The sequence below is a fragment of the Urocitellus parryii genome, chromosome 11 (genome assembly GCF_045843805.1).
Source record: "Urocitellus parryii isolate mUroPar1 chromosome 11, mUroPar1.hap1, whole genome shotgun sequence".
NCBI lineage: Eukaryota > Metazoa > Chordata > Mammalia > Rodentia > Sciuridae > Urocitellus > Urocitellus parryii.
Genome location: NC_135541.1, coordinates 66,779,303 through 66,801,899, shown reverse-complemented (window position 1 = coordinate 66,801,899; position 22,597 = coordinate 66,779,303). Strand labels below are relative to the sequence as shown.

The 22,597-nt window shown below is 32.6% G+C and overlaps 1 protein-coding gene across 4 annotated transcripts in view; it reads right to left on the bottom strand.

The window, feature by feature from the left end:
* Nucleotides 1–6,648: 6,648 nt before the first annotated feature.
* Nucleotides 6,649–22,597, bottom strand: part of Sh3glb1 (SH3 domain containing GRB2 like, endophilin B1) — a 31,348-nt gene continuing 15,399 nt past the window's right edge. Inside the window, exons 4-11 of one of the 4 annotated variants that reach the window (XM_026403316.2) lie at nt 22,013–22,146; nt 19,684–19,776; nt 16,215–16,301; nt 14,637–14,660; nt 10,119–10,208; nt 9,658–9,758; nt 7,475–7,703; nt 6,649–7,112 (exon numbers count right to left, since the gene is read on the bottom strand). In XM_026403316.2, coding sequence (XP_026259101.1) covers nt 7,005–7,112; nt 7,475–7,703; nt 9,658–9,758; nt 10,119–10,208; nt 14,637–14,660; nt 16,215–16,301; nt 19,684–19,776; nt 22,013–22,146 — 866 coding nt within the window. In that variant the 3' untranslated portion in view covers nt 6,649–7,004. The remainder of the gene's footprint in view (nt 7,113–7,474; nt 7,704–9,657; nt 9,759–10,118; nt 10,209–14,636; nt 14,661–16,214; nt 16,302–19,683; nt 19,777–22,012; nt 22,147–22,597) is intronic. The other 3 variants (XM_026403317.2, XM_026403318.2, XM_026403319.2) reach the window with 3 other exon arrangements.

Sequence of the window (22,597 nt, the reverse complement as noted above, 5' to 3'; positions counted from 1 at the left end):
CGAAGGACATTGAGCTCTTTTACAGAGGACATCTACACAAAAAAGCCTAACAATGGAGAAACATCCAATCCTAGATTACCTGAGGTGTCATATTCTAAGTCTGAAGTATACATGAAACCAGTAAAAGTCCATTTTATAATCAATTATTGTTTTTGCAAAGTCAGTGATGAGCACTGTAAAATTAACCAGTCAATGAGAAGTAATAATGCTGATAGATTGTGAGGTTTACTCTCCAAGGAAAGTAGATTATGTATTGTCTATGATACTGCTGTCCAAAAGGACCAATGTTTGGGCAAATACAGGTAACAGCATCAAAGCTGAATCATTAATCTCTCATAGAAATTAGAAAACTACAAGCAGCTATGGGTTTGCTGAAACTTCTCTTTTTTAATGTGCTAGGTGGTAGGGGACACAAAGTTCCCATTATTTGAGTTTAGCTTAGTAAGCATAAATCAGACAATACTACAGTTGTGCATATACAATTTTGCCCAAGGGAGTTCAGATTATCTTCACAGAAGAGGGAGTGTTTTCGTTTACTCTTGACAAATGAGTAAAGGGATTTTAGGTCAAGAAACTATATACAAAAGACAAGCAGGCATCAAAGTGCATGGTTGTCGGGAACTATATATTATCCCTTGAGCTTCAGAAAACTTAACTAGAAAATGAGTCTAGGCAGAAACACATGCCCATATCAGTAACTCTCAGAGAAATCTCTTAGAACAGATAAATCTCTTAATCTTCTTTTATTTCTCTAAATTTCACTTGTCTAGTTCTCATAAACCTGAAGCCTTCTGAATAGCCTTCCTTACTCACAATCTTCTTAGGTTCTCTGACTCTTCACTCTTATTGGCCGAGTAGCTTGAGTCACAATAAACAAACCAGATGCTAATTTAAATTTTCTTGTTTTCATCCAAATGTTGAAATGGGTTGGTCTCTGGGGCTTTGCTATGATTATTGAAGCCATCACCCTGGGACCCTGACCTTTTTAGAATTCCCATACTTCTCTTAAGTATCTCTTAATATGGACATATTAATTCTGCGTTCTCCATTTCCAGAGATGCTGAACTTACTGTCTTTTATGTCAGTCTCTTACAGGTACAGGTTCTGTTTTCCAAGTATAAAGATCAGCTGTGGCCAAGGTTGGGTCAGTTTTAGTCAGAGGGGAAGTATATGGTAAGGCTGACACGCTCCCCTCAATATTTAAAACATTACCACATTTATACACTGCTATAAAAGCTTAGTAAAGTTTTTACCAATCTGCCACTGGACACTTTGGAGGATCTGGTTAGATTACTTGAATACTTGACTGAAAAAAATGAGCCAGATGCTGTAAGAACTTCATTTTGTAGGACAGCAGGGTGTACAAGGCAATGCCCATTTATTGTGACTACTTTCAAGTACTGATAGTTACTCCACACAGGTTAACAATAGCAACTGCTCCAATACACTTTGGAAACCCTAATAAGTTGTTTATTATATACCAGGTGCCAGCTGCTTTGTTAAGATAGTTAATCCTTTCAAATGTACCAGGTGGGTTTATATTTTCATTCTAGAGATGAACAAGGCCCAAAGAGATTTATTGATTGACATAAGTCAGGCAGCCAAGTGGGAGAGCTGGTGCTCTGCCTACCTTCCAGAGTCCTACTTTCCCCAGTATGGCCATGCTCCCTGAAACCATTGCAAGTAAGCCAGCATCAAAGCTACCACAAAATTCCACTCTAGCTAAGGTGGTTTTTCTACCACACCTCAGCAAAAATGAGAAAGTTGATAATCCTAAGAGATAAACAAAACAAAAAAACCAAGAAGCAGTTAGTATTACAAACATTTCCAAAGTATCACAAAAATATGACATAAAGGAGAACAAATGTCTAGCCAGAAAAATTAAGACCGACATTTGTTTTAATTTTGCTGGGCCTTTTAATCTATCTTTTATCCTTTATTTTATTTTGGTATCAGGGATTGAACCCAGGGGCGCTTAACCACTGAGCCACATCCCCAGCACTTTTTTATATTTTATTTAGAGACAGAGTCTCACTGAGTTGCTTAGGGCCTTGCTAAGTTGCTGAGGCTGGCTTTGAACTCACGATCTTCCTGTCTCAGCTCTACAACCAATGGGATTACAGGTGTGCGCTATAGAGCCAGGCTACACTTTGTTTTTAAACTAAACACTTTTAAAAACATTCAGTTGGAAGTCCCCCAAAACAAAAACAAGTCCTTCTTGCTCCCAAATCCATAGCATTCCTTTATAAACTGGAGTACTTTATTTACTAGTAATTCCACTTCAAAGTATTCATCTTAAGGAAATAATCAGAAACACACAAAATTTTAGCAACACAATGTTCTTTAATTTATTAGTGAAAAACTGGAAACCTAAAAATTCAACAGTAGTTTAATAAAATGTGGCACATATGATGAAATATCATGCAGCCATTTAAAAAGATGTAGAAATACATATGACATAACAAGATAGTCATGGTACTATTGAGTGAAGAAGTTACAAAATGGCATGTACGATTTAATCCCATTTTAAAAAAATCTAAAAATGAACTGGAGAGTCTGGAAGTCCATATACATAATAGTGGTTCTCCCTGGATGGTTGAATTTTATTAAAACTATTTTTTTTCTTTTTGCCAATATGGTTATGACTTGTATTGTAAAAAAAAAAAAAAAAAGCACTAAGAATTCTTAAAAAAGTCTCCTTCAAAGTAGGAATGAGAGAGCGCTTAGCAACTTGAGGCACAGGGATATACATTTTAGTCCAATACTGCTTCAATAATTTGTCAGGATGTTTTGATGTTAGACACCAATTAAAAGGCACTGTGCTGAGTGGAAATGTGTGCAATACTAGTGCTTGTCTTTCTTTAGGCTGAGGGATCCTTATTCCTAGAAACCTTCCACAGCGCCTAGATACTGGCATTCTAAGCAATATTTCCCTGACACTAAAACATGCCCTTTTGCTTTTACACCCACTTATAATATATACTAATAATACCCTTCAGAGTAATGATGGTAAGAGTTAAAAGGCAGACAGGCAAAAGTTTTCAAGTGAGGTCAGATAATAATCCTGAAGGTGAAAGGCAAGTTCAACTGCAGTGGTTCTCAAACTTTAGATTGCAACAGAATCCCTCAAATGGCCTGTGATAACAGATTGTTGGGCCCCACCCCCAGAGTTTGAATCAGCAGTCTTGGAGAAGGCTTAGGAATTTCCATTTTCCCTTTCATTCAACTAATATTTATTGAGTACGTACTATGAGCTAGGTCTTGTGCTAAGAGGAATTTTGATCAAAAGATTTAGTGTTTATTTCAGAAAGCCTGTGTTCTAAAGTAACAAATATATGCTAAGTAAACAAATTATAAAAATAACTAATTAAAATTATTAGTGTTAGAACACAGTAAAAAAGATGAGATTTAATCTTAAAATAGTTAAAAAGCTACCACACAGGATACTAACAGTAGTTTTAGAGGACCCTGAAGACAAAAGGTAAGTATAAATAAAAGTAGAATCTTTAAAAATGATAATTAGCATTTTTAACAAGTTTCTAGTTAATGCTGCTGATATTGCTGATCTGGATGTACACTTTGACAACCACTGCTCTAATGAATAAACTTCCTAATCAGGATAATGTGGGAGAAAGGGAAGGTGTGGTCAAATAAATCCCTCCTACCTTTAGAGTCTCAACATGAGATAGGAGCCTCTTAACCATCTAGAGAACGAGTTAAGGCAAAGTTAGCTTTTAAGCCACTTGTCCATTATGGCTCCTCACTCAGGCTTGAAGGGCAACTAAGGCAACATACTTCAAAATTTCAGGGTTTGGGAGATAGGGTAGGGATATTTTTCAGGAATCCCATCAACAAAGCATGGAGGTAAACTGGACCTCTCTGGGTAAGCTCTTTATCTTTTACAGTTAATCTCAGAAATGTCCTCCCAATAGCAGTTTCCTTCTGTTCCTTTGTTCTAGTGAAGGATAACAGCAGATGGGGTGTAGCTCATTAGGAATCCTGGCCTCAAGTTTCTCATTCCCCATGTTGTCCAGAGTGAGGTACATTTCCATTTTTGGGACTTCATATCCTGTGATATGATTTTTTTTATTAGCACCATAAAAAAGTTTTAACACTAACCTTGTAAGTGAGATTGCCTTGAGAATAAAGTAGATACAATCTAATCACTTTTTCTGTTTGTAATAGAGACTACAAATATTTCCAAGTTTATTATTTCACACGTATGTGCACCTTTCACACATTACTGTATTTCTGGATTAAGCTCAGGGCCATGGGGCTTATTTAAGCAATTCTGAATTGTACAACAATTATTTGCTTTTTTAGTACTGGGGACTGAACCCAGGGCCTCTCACATGCAAGGCAAGTTGCTCTGCCACTAAGCTGACTCCCCAGCCTCTGAATTGCATAATGAAATAACAGGTTTCCCAAGGTTTCTTCCATGCCTAAGGACATTCTTGGGCTATTGCCTGAGAAAAAAAAACCCAACCTATGATTTTAAATAAGCCAAAACCAAAATGAAAAAAAAAAAAAAACAAACCCAACCAAACAAAACCCCATTAAAATGAAAAGCAATAAACATAAGAACAAGCCTACATATTGTGCTGTTAATGGAGGTAAAAAGTATAAGAAGCCTTTGCATGTATTAACACTATAGTAAACCAATAATGTATAGGAGCCTTCAATAATCAATATTCACCTGATAGAAAGCAGAAACTTCTGATAAATAATTTACACTGACTGTGGTTGGGTTGAACCTGCATCCAGGTCTGATTTAAAGAGGGTAGAGAATGGAATTGATAGGGAGTAAGCAAAGCATGGATTTAGGAGGTCCCTCTTGTACAGTCATAAATAAGGCCCACAGTCTGGGTAGGACAGGAAGGTAAGGGGATAATAAGAGGAAACTGATATTTATACAATGTATTTACTATGTGCCAAGACTTTCCCTAAAGATCACCTGACATAACATTTGCTGCATAATCTCAAAACAACCTAAAGTGGCATAAAAATTATCCCCATTTTATTCAAGAAAGGGCAGTTATATGTCTGAGTTGAAGCTCAAAGAGTATGTGAGGAAGGCTGAATATGAAACCAGGATTATTTCACTCCATTACCCATATTCTTTGTCTTTCACTATTCTACTTTCCATAAACCTTATTTAAAGTTGCTGTTTAAGTTGACCTGAATTTTTTTTTAATGATCTTTCAAAGCCTAAATCTAGACTTACATAACAGATGGTACTCTAGTCTGTAAAACTTCCTCTCTTAGGGCGAAAAAAAGCATCACTTTTTGGATTTAGAGAAAACTAACCAGCCTGAGCAGCTTCGGGGGTTACATGTGGCAATTCACGGTGAGTCAAAGCATCCTGTACAAGTATGAAATTACACAGGAATCTGTCTCCTAACAGAAATAAAAGGGCAACAGCTACAGTTAAACTTTTTACTGAACTAAATTAACATGCTTACCAAGCTCTTATTAGGAGCTCTTAACACAAAAGAATATTTTAAAATGGTGTTCATTTTTTTAAAACTACCAAAATATATCATTTTGATAGATTAACATTCTCTGAATAAATGTACTACACTGTTGCATTTCATGCTTAAGACTGAACTACTTATGATGTCTTGGCTCTTAGCCTGGAGTATCTTTTTCCCTTCTACCTGGAACACTTCCTCCCAAACCATTTCTCATTCTGCAGTTCTGAGTTAGGTGATTCCTAAACACAATACCCTTTATTTCTTCCATCATTAACACTAACCCTATTATAGAACAACTGCTTTATTTTTCTGTATCCTCTAAGAGGAAAAGCTCTACAGAGGAAAAGAACTGTGTGCAATATGGTAGTGTCCCCAATTGATCAATATAGTACCTGGCCCTCAATAAATGTCTGCTAAGTAAATGAACGAGAACAGAAGTCCTAACACAGGAAAAAACTTCAACATGCTGATTTATAGCAACTGTTGATTGCTAGCAATGTCCAAATAGCAATTCTCTGGTTCCAAATGAATTACTAATAATTTTAATAGTGTGTGATTCAAAACCAGAGATCCGAGCCCTAGCCAAGATAATCTACATTCACTAATAAATCTTCAAAGTGTTATTAGTAAGCTCAGAATAACCAAAAGTTTGTTTTGTTTGTATATAATTTACTCAACAATGAACACAGCTGCACTAATTCATATTTTTACTCACATTTACTTGTTCAATAACTAATCCTCTTTACTGAATTATGTTCTTAATGAATCCAATTCTGATTATGCATTAAATTGTGGCAATCAAATAATCTTATTATTTTTAGTAAACTCAATTTGTTCCAAATGTATTAGAACTTTAACTACAACTCTTATCAGAGAAATATGGTCATGCTATTCAAGGATTAGTTGTTTTTAAATTCCAAAGAAACAATTCAGTAGTATTCAAACAAAATAAAACAAAAGTAGTCCATTAAAACATAGTATTGAAGTAATCTGATTCCTGTTGACCAACAAGGTAAAAATGGTATAACTGCATTTCTGTTTATGGGAGCATTTAAAAACATATTCTTCACAGAAGAGTTTGTATCTGACAACTCTTTTTTAAATCAAAAGTTGAAAACAAATTTTAACTTTACTCTTTGGTTATTAATTATACCTAATAAATGAGTCACTGATATCAATTCACAATAAATTTATTTTACATAAAAGAAAAGCTTGCTGTTAATGAAAAATTCAGTAGAAAACAGTTCTGCTTTAAGTTGGGGCTCAAGTATAGAAGCTGTTAGTGAAATCTCAGTAGAAAGAGAATTTTGTAAGAAAACATTCTTGGCATGAAAGCTCTAACATAAATTCTGTAATGAAATATTTACCATGCAACTTTATTGGCAGAAAAGCCAGTTTCTGATGACTGGTAAATTTTTCTTTCAGTCTCTTAAGACATTAAAATGGAAGATACTTAAAACTGCTCTACTTGGAGTTAATTATATATAAATAGGGTGTCATGATGGGTAATTTTTCCATAGGTGCACCTATTTAATTGAGCAGTTCTAAGTAGGTAATTGGCACTTTGCCCTTCTGATTTCCCCTTTCCCCCATTAGCCAGTCTGAATCCATTCCAACGACACTGAACACAGTGATCACCTACAAAATAAAATATTTCAAGTTATTAACTATATTAAAAATAAAACTATAACAAACCAGATTGGTATTTAATTTGTTTAAATTACTTCCTATAAGTGGACTTTAAACATTATCAATTTTGCTGAAAGATTAAGGATTTTATTGGAGGCATTTTTATATATCTTCAAGTTATTTGGCAGTTAAAAGTTTAAAATATTTTTGTGATACTCAATTATATTAAAATTTCATAAAATGTCAATATAACCACCTGAAAGTCATAAAATATTCCTGATAAACTTTCTGAATAAGTAATGAGGAATTTGAACTTTGTTATTATATGTCAAGCTGTGATATAATTTTCTTCTCATACCCACATTGCTTACCTCATCTGCCAGAAGTGATAATTCAGTACTGTTCGCAGCATCATAATCATAGAGAACTCTAGCCTTCCTGCTGCCACTTGACTCCTTAAGGTCATTGAGGTTGGACGGAGAGGTGATTACTATGCCACTTGTTGAAGCCACAGCAGGAGAACCAACTGCATTTGCTAAAGAAGATGGCACAGGTGTCCCAGAAGTCTGATTGTTGTTAGAAAGATAACTGGATGGAAAACTGTAGAAAAGAAAATGTTCAATTAGCTATTTCAAAGTGATTAAAGTTCCTAAATGCCACCACTTGGTGGCACTGTTTATCTTCTACCTCCAAATGGACAATTTGCAGATGTTAATTATTTTATACTTTAATGATTCTAGTTACCTCTTGCCTCTTGGGCCAATTATACTAGAGACAATTCAGGTGGTTTTCAAATATAAATCTTGAAAATTTGTTTCAAAGCTGTCTTTATTGACTTAAATATAATGGCTACTTACATCCCAGAAAAAAAGATTTAAGTTTTTTTTTTAAGGTTTCTTAAGTTAATACTTTGAGAAATATTAGCATACTTAAACTCTTTTTATGTAAAATGGATCTATCACATTTTCCTATTCATTCCAGTAATATTTATTGAGTACTGCATTACTGTCATAAGCTGAAGACATAAAGATGAAAGGATACTATTTCCTTAAGGATATATAAATAAATGAGAGGATAAGACATTCAAATAATTCGTTATGATGGATAATAGATAATTATAATGAAATACAAAATCAATATATAGGGAAAAATTCAAGTTCATTTTATTCTATTTTTTAGAAAAAAATTTAAGTAGCAATCAGTGAAATCTTGTGATTAATATGCTTATGAACAATTTGAAGACAGATTTCTATTTTAAGGCTATTGCTTCACTAATAATATGAACTAGAAAACAGTACAAAATGACTTGTTTATAATCATTTAACTTCAAACATTTCTAAGGTAAGAAATTATCTATGAAAATTCATATTTAAGCCACCTCCCACCCCCACATGCTAGGGATGGAATCCAGGGCCTTGTACATGCTAGGTAAGTACTATACCACTTAAGGAGCTACATTCCCAGCCCCTTACTGAAGTTTAAAAAAAAAAAAAATCTGTGATGCTGGGATCAAACCCAGGGCCTTATAAATGCCAGGCAAGTGCTCTACCACTGAGTTTTGCCCCCTAGATCTTTCAATATACATGTTCTTAGTTTGCCTAGAATATTCACCCTACCTTTCTTCATTTAGATGACTCCCATTAAAATAACTTCACTTGGAAATTTTGCTAGGCACAACTGAGTCACAGTTAAGATATCCTCACAACACCCTGCACTTCTTTTACTTTTTTAATTTATCATATGTCCTATTCAGCTATTGTGTGTATTCCTACCTGGACTTTTAAGTATTATGACAGCAAGGACTATATTTGTCCTATATGTTATTTTGTACATTACAATCTAAATTCCATAAAGGCAAGTATTCTTGCCTGTTTTGTTTGATGCTGTAACCCTAGAATATAACAGTGCCTGGCACATGGCAGGTATTTCTGAAGAATGAACGACTGTACTTTACACACTATTTTGCTTTACTCAGAATAATCATAGAGCTTGAAGTCTTACAGAATATTCAAAAACTTTTTTAAAAATAGTGATTATACAAATTTGTTTATCTTGAAGAGTACCTGTCAATGAACCTATATCTCCCTCAATGAACAGCAAAAAGTATTCAGTATCAAGAAAAAAGTGAAACCTCAAATACTTCTAAAGCTTTCTTTATGTGGCACTAAAAAGGTATTCATTTAAATTATCTTCTCATCCCTGTTAACCTCTGTGTCAGAAAAGCTCAAAATGTTTTGTTATCTCATTAGTCTGAACATTATTTTCCTTTAAAATAAAAAAAATTTAAAAATCCAACTCTAGGGGTTGGGGTTGTGGCTCAGTGGTAGAGCACTTGCATATCATGTGTGAGGCACTGGGTTCGATTCTCAGCACCACATACAAATAAGTCAATTAAAGGTCCATTGACAACTAAAAAAATATATTAAAAAAATACAACTCTATGTAAACTAATAAAAGCCTTTTGATTCTTCTAATCTTCACCATTGCTATTCTTGTATAAAAATCTGAATTTCTTCTCATATCAGGACTTAATATGCAAAGAGGAAATTACCACCTTCCCAGTTGTTTCTGGAGGTCTAACATGTACTGGTAACACTGTGCATAGTAAGTCATCTGGGCTTCTACAAAGTCATTCAGACAGCGGAGGTGATGGGCCTATAAAGGAAAGTTAAGAGTCAGTTTTAGGTTCTTAAAGTGGTAAATGCTAAAGATGGGACAAGGCACTATAATATGCAAGAATCATTTTACTATGAGCCTTATTTTTAAAATCAACCTCAGTGAACAGTATAGTCAATAATAAGCGCAAAAAAAAAAAAGATTTGATAAGGATGGGAGAAGCAGGTGATGATGAAAGTAAGCAAAAATTTTAAATATTTCTTTATATTATTTGAGAAAGCACCATAATTTAAATTTCTTTGATAAATGACTAAAAAGGGAGTTCAGTTTTTATTCTCCAAATTGCTTTAGGATCATTAATTCTTTGTGCTAATGAATTTCCAATGAATAAATACTCACATGTGTACTGCTGATTCCCTCTAGCAAAAGTCTGGTAATCTCTGCTTGACGATCAAATTCACTTTGAGTTATCCTTAATTCCTGTTCAGACTTAAATTAGAAGATAATTTTAGAATTTTGTATCCAGACTGTTTAAAAATTCCCCAAACCAACCCCAAATTGTAATCCAGCAATTCCCTGATTTTGCTTTGTATCTGAAAGGGTCCCTTGTTTCTATGCTTTAATTTTTCTATATTACTCAACCTTAATAGAACTGATTGCTTACCAATACTTGACTCAAAAGAATCTATTAATGCCAAAGCTTAATGACATACTTGTAAAAGCCTAGAAAACTTACTATGGAGAGTCAGAGGACATTTTCATGTTTTATAATATCAATTTTGCTAAATTTAATTTTTACAAAATCTTAAAGAGTGCCATAGTTTGGAAAGTAATGTTACTGTTAAATTCTCAATTATTACTATTGTTTTTTCTTGGGGGCAAGGCGACTGAACTCAGGGACACTCAACCACTGAGCCACATCCCAAGCCCTATTTTGTATTTTATTTATAGACAGGGTCTCACTGAGTTGCTTAGCATCTCACTTTTGCTGAGGTTGGCTTTGAACTTGCCATCTTCCTGTCTCAGCCTCCTGAGCTGCTGGGATTACAGGTGTGTGTCACGGAGCCAGCTGTTTTTTTTTTTTTTTTTTTCACTTTGGTGTTAATGATAGTCTTAATATATCAAATGCAAAAGACTTTAGATTGAAGTCACAGGATTTCTATCTCTTGAATTTGGTTACCAAATACTTGTTGCCAGGAACTGTTCTTACTTTTCTTCAAAGGAATCTTTGTCCTACATTTTAAATGTCTTTCTTTTAAATTTTCTTTTTAAACTATGCATAAAATAGTCATTCAGAAATACTGTCTGTCAAGATTAGGGTTTAAAAACTTTCTTTTAAGAAGTTATGGTTGATTTTCAGTGTTGTGCTGGTAAACTGGTTCTCTTTTTTGTTGTGGTAGTGGGGACTAAAGCCAGGGGTGTTCTACAACTGAGCCACACCCCCAGCCCTCTTTATTTTAAAATTTTGAGACAGGGTCTTGCTAAGTTGCCAAGGCTGGCCTTGAACTTGTGATCCTCCTGCTTGAGCCTTCCAAGTCATTGGGATTACAGCAGTGGGCCACTGCTGCCCAGCTGGTAAATTTTTCTCAAGGAAAAAGGAAAAGCTCTAACATTCCGATTTTCATGATATTAAATACTCCCACCACAGCTGATTTGAAACTACCAAGGTGAAGTTACTGACTTTAGAGTTGGGGAAGAGATGTATATAATAGCATACCACTAATATAGTATAGTTAGTGTAACTTCAACCATCCAATGTTTAGTGCTTGAATAAATTATTTCACTGAAAAAATTAGTAAGGTCTAAAAATAGCCAAAAAAAAAAAAATCTTCCAAAAATACTGGAGTAGGTTGGTAATACGTTGGGGAGGAGAAAATAAAACCACATGCCCATTCAAAACAATTATCATCACTGGTGATAATGCCATTATGATTTTATTTTACATCTGTAGTACAAAAATCTTTCCTGCCATGCAAATAATTTACAACATTTTCAAGATGTAGTAAGTATAAAACAAAGTGTGCACTTTTTTCTTTCAACTTCCATCTCAATAACCCTCTGGATAGGAAATTAACTTAGTAAGCCAGTCAACAAAGTAGCAGCAAAGTAATCAGTTGCTATAATATCCCACTGGCAAAGGAGACTAAGAACTGGCTAGATTTACTTTTATGAAAATAAGCTTGAATTCCTCAAGAAGTGAAAAACTGAAATGAAATTTGAATAAAACCAGAAAACCTTAGCAGGGCTAAAGTCAACTTTATCTGTAAGCTACTATGAAGCAGAAAAAAAAGTTCCAGAAGAAGAAAACAATGTTCTTCCCAAGGAAAGCATTAGGAAAACCAATCACTTCAGTGTTACAGTTGCACTGTTTACTATTCTGCTTATTTGAATATAAAATGGCTTTAACAGAAAACAACCATAGCAAACCAAAGTAAATGAACTTCAGAAGTAAATGAAGTTGGTTGCATTTAGGTCTTTGTGAAAGTATAACTTGACTTTATAGCCTACTTTTATAAGTAAAAATGGCAGAAGAGTCTACTAACTGGTAATATTTCTGTACAGGTACAAAAAAGTAAGCTAGGTAGCTGATTAAAATAAGTAGGAAGTTTTGAGACTGAAGCAGAAATAATGTTTTAATTCTAAGAATATTAAATAAAAATATTAAATTATCTCATGAAAGGGATCAATTTTCTAGGTTTGAACAAACTGTAATTGTGAAGAAAAGCACCATCTTACAAAACTTAGAAAGTCACTATTCTGTACAATCTAGACATTCTATTTAGAAAAGATAAACGGCAGGAAAGGAATGAATCTCATTTCTTGGACAAGTTTCAGTGTGTACATACGGAGTGGCTGTAAACAGTCAAATGTCTCAAACCATTTATGGTTCTGACATATGTAACTTGAGCATAATTTATCAGCAAGGCTAAGGAATTTTCAATTAGGTTCATTTACAATCAGTTTACTTAGGAAGAAAATGGTCTATAAGAAGAAGATGAGAAAGGTCTAAAGGCAATGAATTTAAACACCTAATATTCTGACCTCTAGAACAATTTTGCTCCCTATCCTAATTTTACAATTAAGTTGTATAATCCTCAGGAAAAAACCTCTACTAAGAATTATAGATACTAGGTAAAAAAGAATTATTTCAAGATGTAACTCGGAAGATGGGCAAGAATCTACTGGTCTGTGATAATCAGCAATGGATATCTGTAAGACAGAAATTTTGGTCATACTTTTGAGACATCTGTGGATGGCTGTTATCTACATTTTCTATGGAGCTTAAATCTTAAAAATATTCCAGGACTATGAAAATTTAAAATTTATACTTTTAAATTATAAAAATGACAAAAAGTGAGTATAGCAGAAAAAAACTCTTCAAATTAATTTTGACATATTTCCTTAGTTTTTTATAAATATTTGTTTCATAAATTTCTTCCCATTCATTATACCAGCTATTTCTCAAATTTGTAGAGGATGCAAAATCAAGTCAGAAACATTTTGATGTACTTGTATGCCAACCAAAGGGGCAACACCTGGTTTTCTTGTTCAACCCATATTCTCCCCCATGTGGCTCTGTTCCCTTTTTATGCTAGAGGTTTTAGGAAGAGATCAGAAGCTAGGGTAGAACCATACTAAGTTGATAAAAAGATTCCACAAAGGAGGATGACAGTATAAATCAAGAATTTTACACTGGATTTCCAGGTCATAAAATCAATAGCTCAGTAATCTAAGCATGAAACATACTATATAATTGGCAATCCTACAAAGTCTGAAAATGTTAACATTTATGAAGCTATTTAAAAGTCAGGGGACATAATTACTACCTGCCCTCAAATCCTCAGCATCATCCTCACATAAAAGTAAGATTTTGGTAGGCCTGAGCATAAAAAATAAATGAAAAATGCTTCTAAAAACCTAAAATAGAATTTGAAATAAATCTGCATCAAAGTCATATTTTTTCCTTTTTAAACTCTTACTTTATTACTTGATTTCCCAGACCAAAGATTAGAAATGTTAACAAAGGCAGAGGAACTGTTAGAAGTCAAATAGATTCTACAAGAAGCAATCTAAGACTGATGCTGAGGGTAAGACAAAAGCACTGATTAATTATTAAATCACAGAATGATGAATATTCATAATAAAGACCTTAACTGCAAATATTTGCTATTCTGTGTTCAATGAAGTAATAAAGTACATTTTTAATGGATATTTTTAATGAAAGTGACAGGAAAACTAGCTTTGGTGCTGAAGAGAACAAATGTCAGTTACCTAAAATTTATTTGTATAAGACATGATACATTTGCTTCTCTGAAGATAAAGGACATTGTGTTAATTATACTTCATATTTTAAAATGTGTCATTAGAAAAAATTATCAATGAATAAACCAAGTATCTAGTATTCTAGCAAGGCACCATAAGATAACTATTAACAGGTATCTAGGATTTATCATGGTGTGTGCAAATCACATCTCTGCAGCATTGTTCTACTGCTCTGTAGAGCTGCTGTTAGCCAAACAGACCACAGCATTTCCATTTCAGATTTTAAAAGGCACAGTAATATAGGGATGGGGTTATGGCTCAGTGGTAGAGTGCTTGCCTGGCATGTGTGAGACACTGGGTTCAATTCTCAGCACCTCATATAAATAAAAAAATAAAGGTCCACCACCAACTAAAAAAAAAAATTAAAAAAATAAAGGTACAGTAACACAGACTGACTGGACCTATGGGTGTCACCTAATGTTTACTGAATTAATGGCAATTAAGTTATCATTATTTTTTAATTTTAGTGGTACTGGGGATTGAACCCAGGGCTTTTTGTGTACTAGGTAAGCATTCTATCACTATGCTACATCCCCAGCCCAAGGCAAATAAATTCTTCTTTCATAATTCTGTAGTTAGTAATAATTTACTTACTTTTGTCACTTCCTCTGCCCAAATCTAGCAAGCATTAAAAATTAAGAGAAAAATATACAGCATGAAAGAAAGTTGGAATTTAACATTTTCTACAACTACTTAGTATAGAAAAATGTAAATATTTTAATCTAAATGGCATACTCTTTTTCTAAAATGTCATTATTATCAAATTAAACACAGTACTAATTAAATCAGTACAGCTTAACATATTGTGAAAATATGTCTTTTATAGGAATCAATACTACTGATTTTTAAATCTTATGCTAATTCTATAAATTTATAAGAATAAAAACTTTGTCAAATTGTGAACATCTGACTTGCCTTAGTTTTAGTTTTCTCATCTACAAAATGCGATGTTTGGACTAAATAATTTCTAATTTTTTTTTTCAAAATAAATTCTAAAATTTTAGGAATTAAAAACAAAGCAAGAATAAAGGGTCATTGAATGCCAACAAAATAACTTTTTTGGGGGAGGGGGGACAATAAACTTGAAATATAAAAAATTTAAAATTACCAGAGTTAAATATATCTCACCATAAGTAGATGATATAGTAAAACAAATGATTAATAAATGAAACAAACAGTTGCTAATTGTTTAGGAAGACATTTTTACTTAAAAGACAAAAGAAAACCTATAATTTATATACTAAACAATGACTAAAACATTTTCACACTTTTCATTTGGCTATAGATAGGACAATGGAAATGCATTCTCTTGCTATCTAAAGCTGTAATTTAGCAAGGGCTTAAATAACTACAGTTAAGAAAAACAAACATTTTTTCCCTGCTTCTAGTTCAATGCTAATGAAATAAAAAAATCAATTAGTTGCCAATTTATTAACTATACTGCAGATTTCTAACCACTTCTAATGGAAGTAATGCACCTAGGAATATAATGCCAAGCCCTACAAAGTTTCATTGGCCTAATATGTGTAAGTTATTTGCCTATGCTCATTTCATAACTACCTATTTCATTAAAGCTAAAAACCCAACATCTCAAAAATTTCCTCAAATTGAGCTCAATATATACATTGGAAATTATAAAACAATCTTCATCTCTATTTTTGCCCCAAAGTTATCACCATTTTGAAACTTTCTTAAGCGAGATAGCACTGGATGTGAAATGGGCCTGGCCTATAGGAATACTTGACCTAATGGAGTTTGGCTAATCCTGGCATGGTGGAGGAAAATAGTACATTTGGGTAACAAAAAGGTAAATACTGATGCTACTGAGAAGCAAAGTCAATTTGTATACCTTTGTTTTTCTCTAAGGTAAATTTTGTTATTTTTCTTTGCCAAAAGTGAAAATATGAAATGCTAGCTTAAATTAGCATATTTTACTGGCTGTCAAAAGGAACTAAATATCTATGATTCTAAAATCTGTATTTGATATAATCCATATATTGGCAGTAAGAACATATAGTGTATTTTCTTTAAGATCCATTATCACTTCAGCTAGTACACCTTTCTACACATATTATGAACGAATGACTTTAATTATTTTAGATTTTTACATGTAGCTAATAGCAAGAGAAGGCACTTTATTCAAGATGTAGAAAACACAGTAGGCCAACAAACCTTCAGCCATTTTACATGCAGGAAGTTGAGCATGTAAGAGAAATTTACCATAATATTATCTCCTTCAAGGCGAGCTGAGTTTAGTTGCTTAAGTGCATAGGTAAGAGACAAAGAACACATACCAATGAACAAGGTGAAACAAATTACTTCAGTACAATAAAGCACACACTAAACAAGTATTAAGAATTGATAAAAATTGTTTTTTCTACTTAAGAAAAATCCAACTATTCTTATTCTATGAAATTTCATGTAGTGGTATTTAATTTTTCTAAAAGATTCAAATTTCCAAGAAATAAAAATGGTTGATGCTTAATTTTAAATTAGAATCATTTCAGAAAAAGCATTTTAAAAACTCTCAAATTTTTAATTAAATTTTGATCTACGAAAGCTTTCTGCCTATCTTACAATTTTCCAATTCAAAGGTCATTTGTATTTTATTAATTTACAATGCCTTCAACCATTTTTTTTAATTAATCTCAATCAAGTCTTGGCAAACCCTGGAGGCAAATGAAAGGAATGTCAATCCTTGTATTTCTAATAAGCTTTAAATTCAAACATGTGTACATATAAAGGTAAGGTTATATGATGGTGCTACCAACTGATATTAAAGATAAAAGATTTAGACTGCTGTGAAAATTCTTAAAGTGTAAAGGGAGTATGTGTAATATGAAGTATTTGAAGAAATATTTTCCATTAAATTTGTATGACCCCAAATAATAGAGGTCTAAACCTCTACATACTAGAAAATTTTGAAAACAGCTGTTTTTTTCTTCCCATTAGTGAAACTCTGAAATAATTTTTAAAAAGTTTATATTAGGCTAAGATTATATTAATATTTATTATACATTGTCCTTGGTTCCTCAAGACATAAATTCTATTATATCTGCAAACAAATTCTATTCATTTTGAAACATTAAAAAACATTAAAAGTTCTCCTTTGTGCTCGATTGGTATATTTTAAGAAATGTGTTTGATGTTGTTTACCATTCTTCAATAAGCTAACTTAGTCAAACAGAAGTTAGTGAAGGAGCAATATTGGTTATAGGCAGATTTTTCCCTTTTAGGGCTAAATCACCAAAAATTTTACTATGCTAGATTATGAATTGAAGGTAGTAGAGATTTTATTATTTATCTATAAACTTCTCCTCTTAAGTATAGTACCTTGTGCAAAATTAGCGCTCAATAAATACAGAATTTAAAAAAGAGGTCACAGGAAACTAGTAAATTTTTAAAAAACCTCACATGTACAGGTATAAACTAGTCACAAAATAATCTATGTAAATTTATAAAGCAGTGAACTCGAAGTCTGAGGTTAAACTAACTTCTTCACTTACCAACTAGAAATCAAGAATCTGTCAGAGGAAAAAAAAAAAAAAAAGCAAAAATCCCCCCTAGTGGTTTCTATTCTGTATTCTACAAGTCATTCAAAAGAAATATGGGGGTGGGGTGTGGAGTTGGAAGGATCACCAAATATAGGCATACCTTAAGAACTTATGTAGTAAATTAAAAGAACTATTCCTGTACCAAATATTTAGACTTATTGCTGAAAATAAATTGATTATTTCATGGAAAGAATAAAAACCAGGAAATGTGAATTTTTGCCTAGACTAATGTTTTTAATATTTGGCAACAGATAAATTTTATGTAATATAGAAATTCTAGAAAATTAGTATATAAATGAGATTGCTGGATTATGCCATTTAAATAATTTCAATTTTAAACAAACTTCCATGGGAAAAATTTGGTCCTTAAAAATACATAGCACAGGGGCTAGAGTTGTGGCTCAGTGCAGAGCGCTTGCCCTGCACATGTGAGGCACTGGGTTCAATCCTCAGCACCACATAAAAATAAACAAAGATATTGTGCCCGTGAATAACTAAAAAATATTAAAAAAAAAACATGGCACAGAAAAACTGCGAATGTATTTCCTAGATGTATCAAAGTAAATGCCCAAAATGTGTTTACTATTATATTTAGTTCTTACACATTTTAATAGAGTGGCAAAATAGTTGAGAATAAAAAGGACTTTTGATACTGTTAAATATATGTACGTCCTGAGACTTTTCTAAATAAAAAGCAGACTATCAATATTCTATAAATTTGATAATGCTATTATTCCACAATCATCACTGGGTATATGCAGGCATTTTAAACAAAAAAGATTCTGTTCCAGTTCAAACATTCATTTAAGTGACCTTTGTTTATCTCAATATTTTTTGATTATAAAATTAGTATCTTAAAAACCAATTTTAATTTTACTATATAATATAAATTCATTATTAGCAACTACAAACTAATAATTTAGGGTCTCTTTTCATCTATAGTATTCATTTTGAAAGTTTTAATTCTGCAGATAGTCTGTTAGGGAAGTGATGTTGTTTATGCTGATAATGTCATGATAAACTCTGAAGTGAAAATGAAAGTGAATGCAAAATCTAATATAAAACCCAAAAGAAGGCTCCTGTAAGAAAAACTGCTCATAAAAGGTACTGGGGTAGTATCACAAGATATCACTAACACCATATCTGTTTTAAATTTCACTCTTAATTCTCAACCTATTGTCCTTAAAAGAAGAGAATTATGTGATTACTACCAGCACTGAAGTAATATGCTTATTTAGGCAATGAGACTCACTGGTGGTAGTGGTAGTGAGTTGGACATATCATACCTCTTAACATTCCTTTGCTTAAATTAAGAATATTAGCTTTCCCATATCTTAAATATGTGCCAATTTAAATTTGAGTAATTCTTTTAAACTTTGGAATGGAATTACAGTAGACATTAACTCAAAAACCTATAAATGAATCCTTTTAAGAAAGTTATGTATAAAATCATCAAATTTTTGTATTTAATATGTTAGTAAATTATAATATTTTGAAGCTACTCAGTTAAAAAAAGTATGCTGAAAGTTGATTTTCTGAAAAATATTCCAAAACTTTTAGTTATCTAAGTGGGTTTTTCTCATCTTCAAAATAGCCACCTGGGAGCCCATTATGCCTTTGGAACTACTCTTGGTGAGAGTTTCCTTTAGTCAGTATAGTATAGGAATCCATTTGATTTTAAGCTACATTAAGTATTCCCAGATTTGATTCATTCTGATCTTAATTACCATCTTTTTTTGCTGTTTCCTAACTTAATAAACCTACCTAAATCTATAAATCTAAATAAATACAAATTTGTTATCACCACTAAGGAAATTTACAGAACATGACACAGCTTTAGGAGATATCATAATCTTTATTTTTTAGCAACAGCTGTATCACTGAATAACATCTCTTGAAATGACAACTTTGGACTGACCTGAATTATTAATTCTGATAAATTTGTTTAAAAACACAAAAACATAACCAGAAAGTTATATTCTTTTCTTAAGGACAATCTGTATCTTGCCTGGTATATTTGTAAAATATTTTACAAAATTTTAAAAGTGTTAAACTTTTTAAAAATTAAAATGAAAAAAATTACTTACTGAACTTCTGGTTTCTGCAGCTTTCGCCTTTTTTAGTCTGGTTTTTGCAGCATCCAAATCCAGTCTCTTATTTTGTAATAGTTTCCTTTCTTTCTATAAATACAGAAAAGAAAAAATACTCAAGATGTTAAAATCCAGTAAAAGCATACATGAAATACTCCTTTCCATTTAATACATGTATCACCTGATAAAGATCTATGATTATAAATTGGCTTATAAAGCACCCATGTAGTAAGGCTTTGCCTAGCATGTGGGAGGCACTGAGTTCAATCCCCAGCAACACACACACAGACCAGGTATCTGACTTTAAAATATAATTTTTCGCCAGGCATGTTGGCACACACACCTGTAATCCTATCAAAGAAGGAGAACTGAGTTCAAAAGCAAGTTGCTAAGTAACTCACTGAAACCCTGTCTCTAAATAAAACAAAATAGGGCTGGGGATGTGGCTCAGAAGTTGAGTGTCCCTGAGTTCAATCCCCAGTATCCTCCAAAAAAATAAATTAAAAAAAAAAAAAGATTTTCAGTTTTAAAATAACCAAAACATTTTAGAATCTGGGGAATCCAAGAAAGATGGCATAGAATATAGAAACAAAGAAATATTAGTCTTAATATTTTATGAGTTTGTCCTCCTCCCACCCACAGGAAATATTTGGTAATATAATTTTGGTTTCCACAATTGGGGACTATTATTGATATCTACTGAGTAGAAGGCAGGGATGCTACTTAATATCCTATAATATAGTACAGCTCCCACTTCAGAATTACTCTGCCCAAAATGTTAATGGTAGCTAGGTTGTTAAAACTCTATTTCAAACAGTTACAGATTATCCAGGAAGTCCTGTGGTAAAGGAAACAAATAGGGCAAGATTCCTTGATGTCCTATGTGATCTACCTTAGGGATTGGGCAGGCTATTTTTCTGTTTTTTTCTTTTTTTTTTTTTTTTTGGTACTGGGTATTGAATCCAGGATCATAGGTATGCTAGGCAAAAAATGCTTTACCTATAGACTACATTCCCAGCCTACACATGGTGTTGTTCATATCACAGCACTGAATGCAACTCTACTCCAAAATGGAATTTCAAATTTATAGAATGAATAAACTTACTTAGTATCTCAGAATTCCTCACATTAATTTTAAGCTTTTGTATAATAGGTTAAGTTTATTATAATTCTGTCTATTTTTTTAATTCTTGGATTCTATACATAAAATTTTATCCTACTGAGAAGTTAGTATCTTTTAAATCATATTTCAAGTTGGTTCTTCTGTCTTAGGCCAAATACTTATTTACACATACAAATCCACTGTATAAACATATTGAAAATTTTATAAGGTTTTGTAAGAAAAAACTTGCAAATGAAAGTTCATAATTGTGGGCTGGGATTGTGGCTCAGTGGTCAAGTGCTCGCCTCGCATGTGTGAAGCTCTGGGTTCGATCCTCAGCACCACATTAAAATAAATAAAGGTATTATGCCCAACGACAACTAAAAAAATAAATATTAAAAAAAGAAGCTTTAAACATTTTAAAAAATGTTCGTAATTATGTTTACAATAAAGATCAGTCTTACAAAATCTCAGGAAAAAAAATCCACCAAGATCTTCACTCTCCATCCTTAACAAGTTAAACTAAAGATAGAGACTAACAGATTAGGTTTGGAAAACAAGTTTTTTGTTTTATACTTCAGCAAGTAAACCCGGTAATGTGAAAAGATAATATATTTCTAAGAATGCATAAAGAATAGTACCCAGAAACATATCTTCCAATAATTAGGTTTCTAGTTCCAGTTTAAATAGTTACATAACTATATTATAGCTACATATTAGACCAAATTTCCATAATTATTCCAGGAACTCTGCTATATTTTGATGTTGGTAATCAACGAGAATGAATGTAAATGTATCAATAATAATGTAGGACACACACAAAAAATGAAGCCAAAGTTACTAATATTCTTTTATTTTGGTTTAGCTGTGTGTGTCCTGGTGAATATTTATAAGTTTTCTAATCTGCTTACATTTATGACCACTAAGAGGAAAAATTACTCATTAAAAACTTTAAGGCCAGGGGTGGTGGCACATGTCTATAATCCCAGTGGCTGAGGCAGGAGGATCATGAGTTCAAAGCCAGCCTCAGCAAAAGTGAGATGCTAAACAACTCTGTGAGACCCTGTCTCTAAATAAAATACAAAATAGGGCTGGGGATGTGGCTTAGTGGTGGAGTGCCCCTGAGTTTAAACCCTGGTACCTCAACAAACAAACAAACAAACACAACTTTAGGCATAAATCTGATTATATTTTACTAAAAAAAGAGAACATTTTCCAACTCACAGCAATTGTTTTGTAATCTCCTTCTATAAAGTTTCTTAAAGGAGTGAGAAAATTTAAGGCTGATGTTTGAATTAGTTCTCTGTCAGCTGTTCCAATTCGTTTTTGTGTTTCTCCACATTTAATAAGAGCATTACCTGCGAAGAAAAAAAGATTTTTTTTTTAACCAGTGTCTAGCAATGTCATAAAATTAAAAATCACATAAAAATAAATCATGAATTTGATTTGCTTAAAAGTTAGTTGTCACTTGTTAACTTCAGTAAAATCAAACAGAATTAAATGTAATTAACATTGATTATTTTAAAGTAAATTTAGGGGCTGGGGATGTGGCTCAAGCGGTAGTGCGCTCGCCTCGAATGCGTGCAGCCTGGGTTTGATCCTCAGCACCACAAAGATGTTGTGTCTGCCGAAAACTAAAAAATAATATTAAAATTCTCTCTCTCTCTTTTTAAAAAAAATAAAGTAAATTTAGGATGAATATCTAAATAAAATAGACCAAAGATTATGCACTATCATATCATGGTTAACTATACAAATTCTACCAATGGTACTAAAGAGGACATATATGCCCCAAAATATTTATATTTC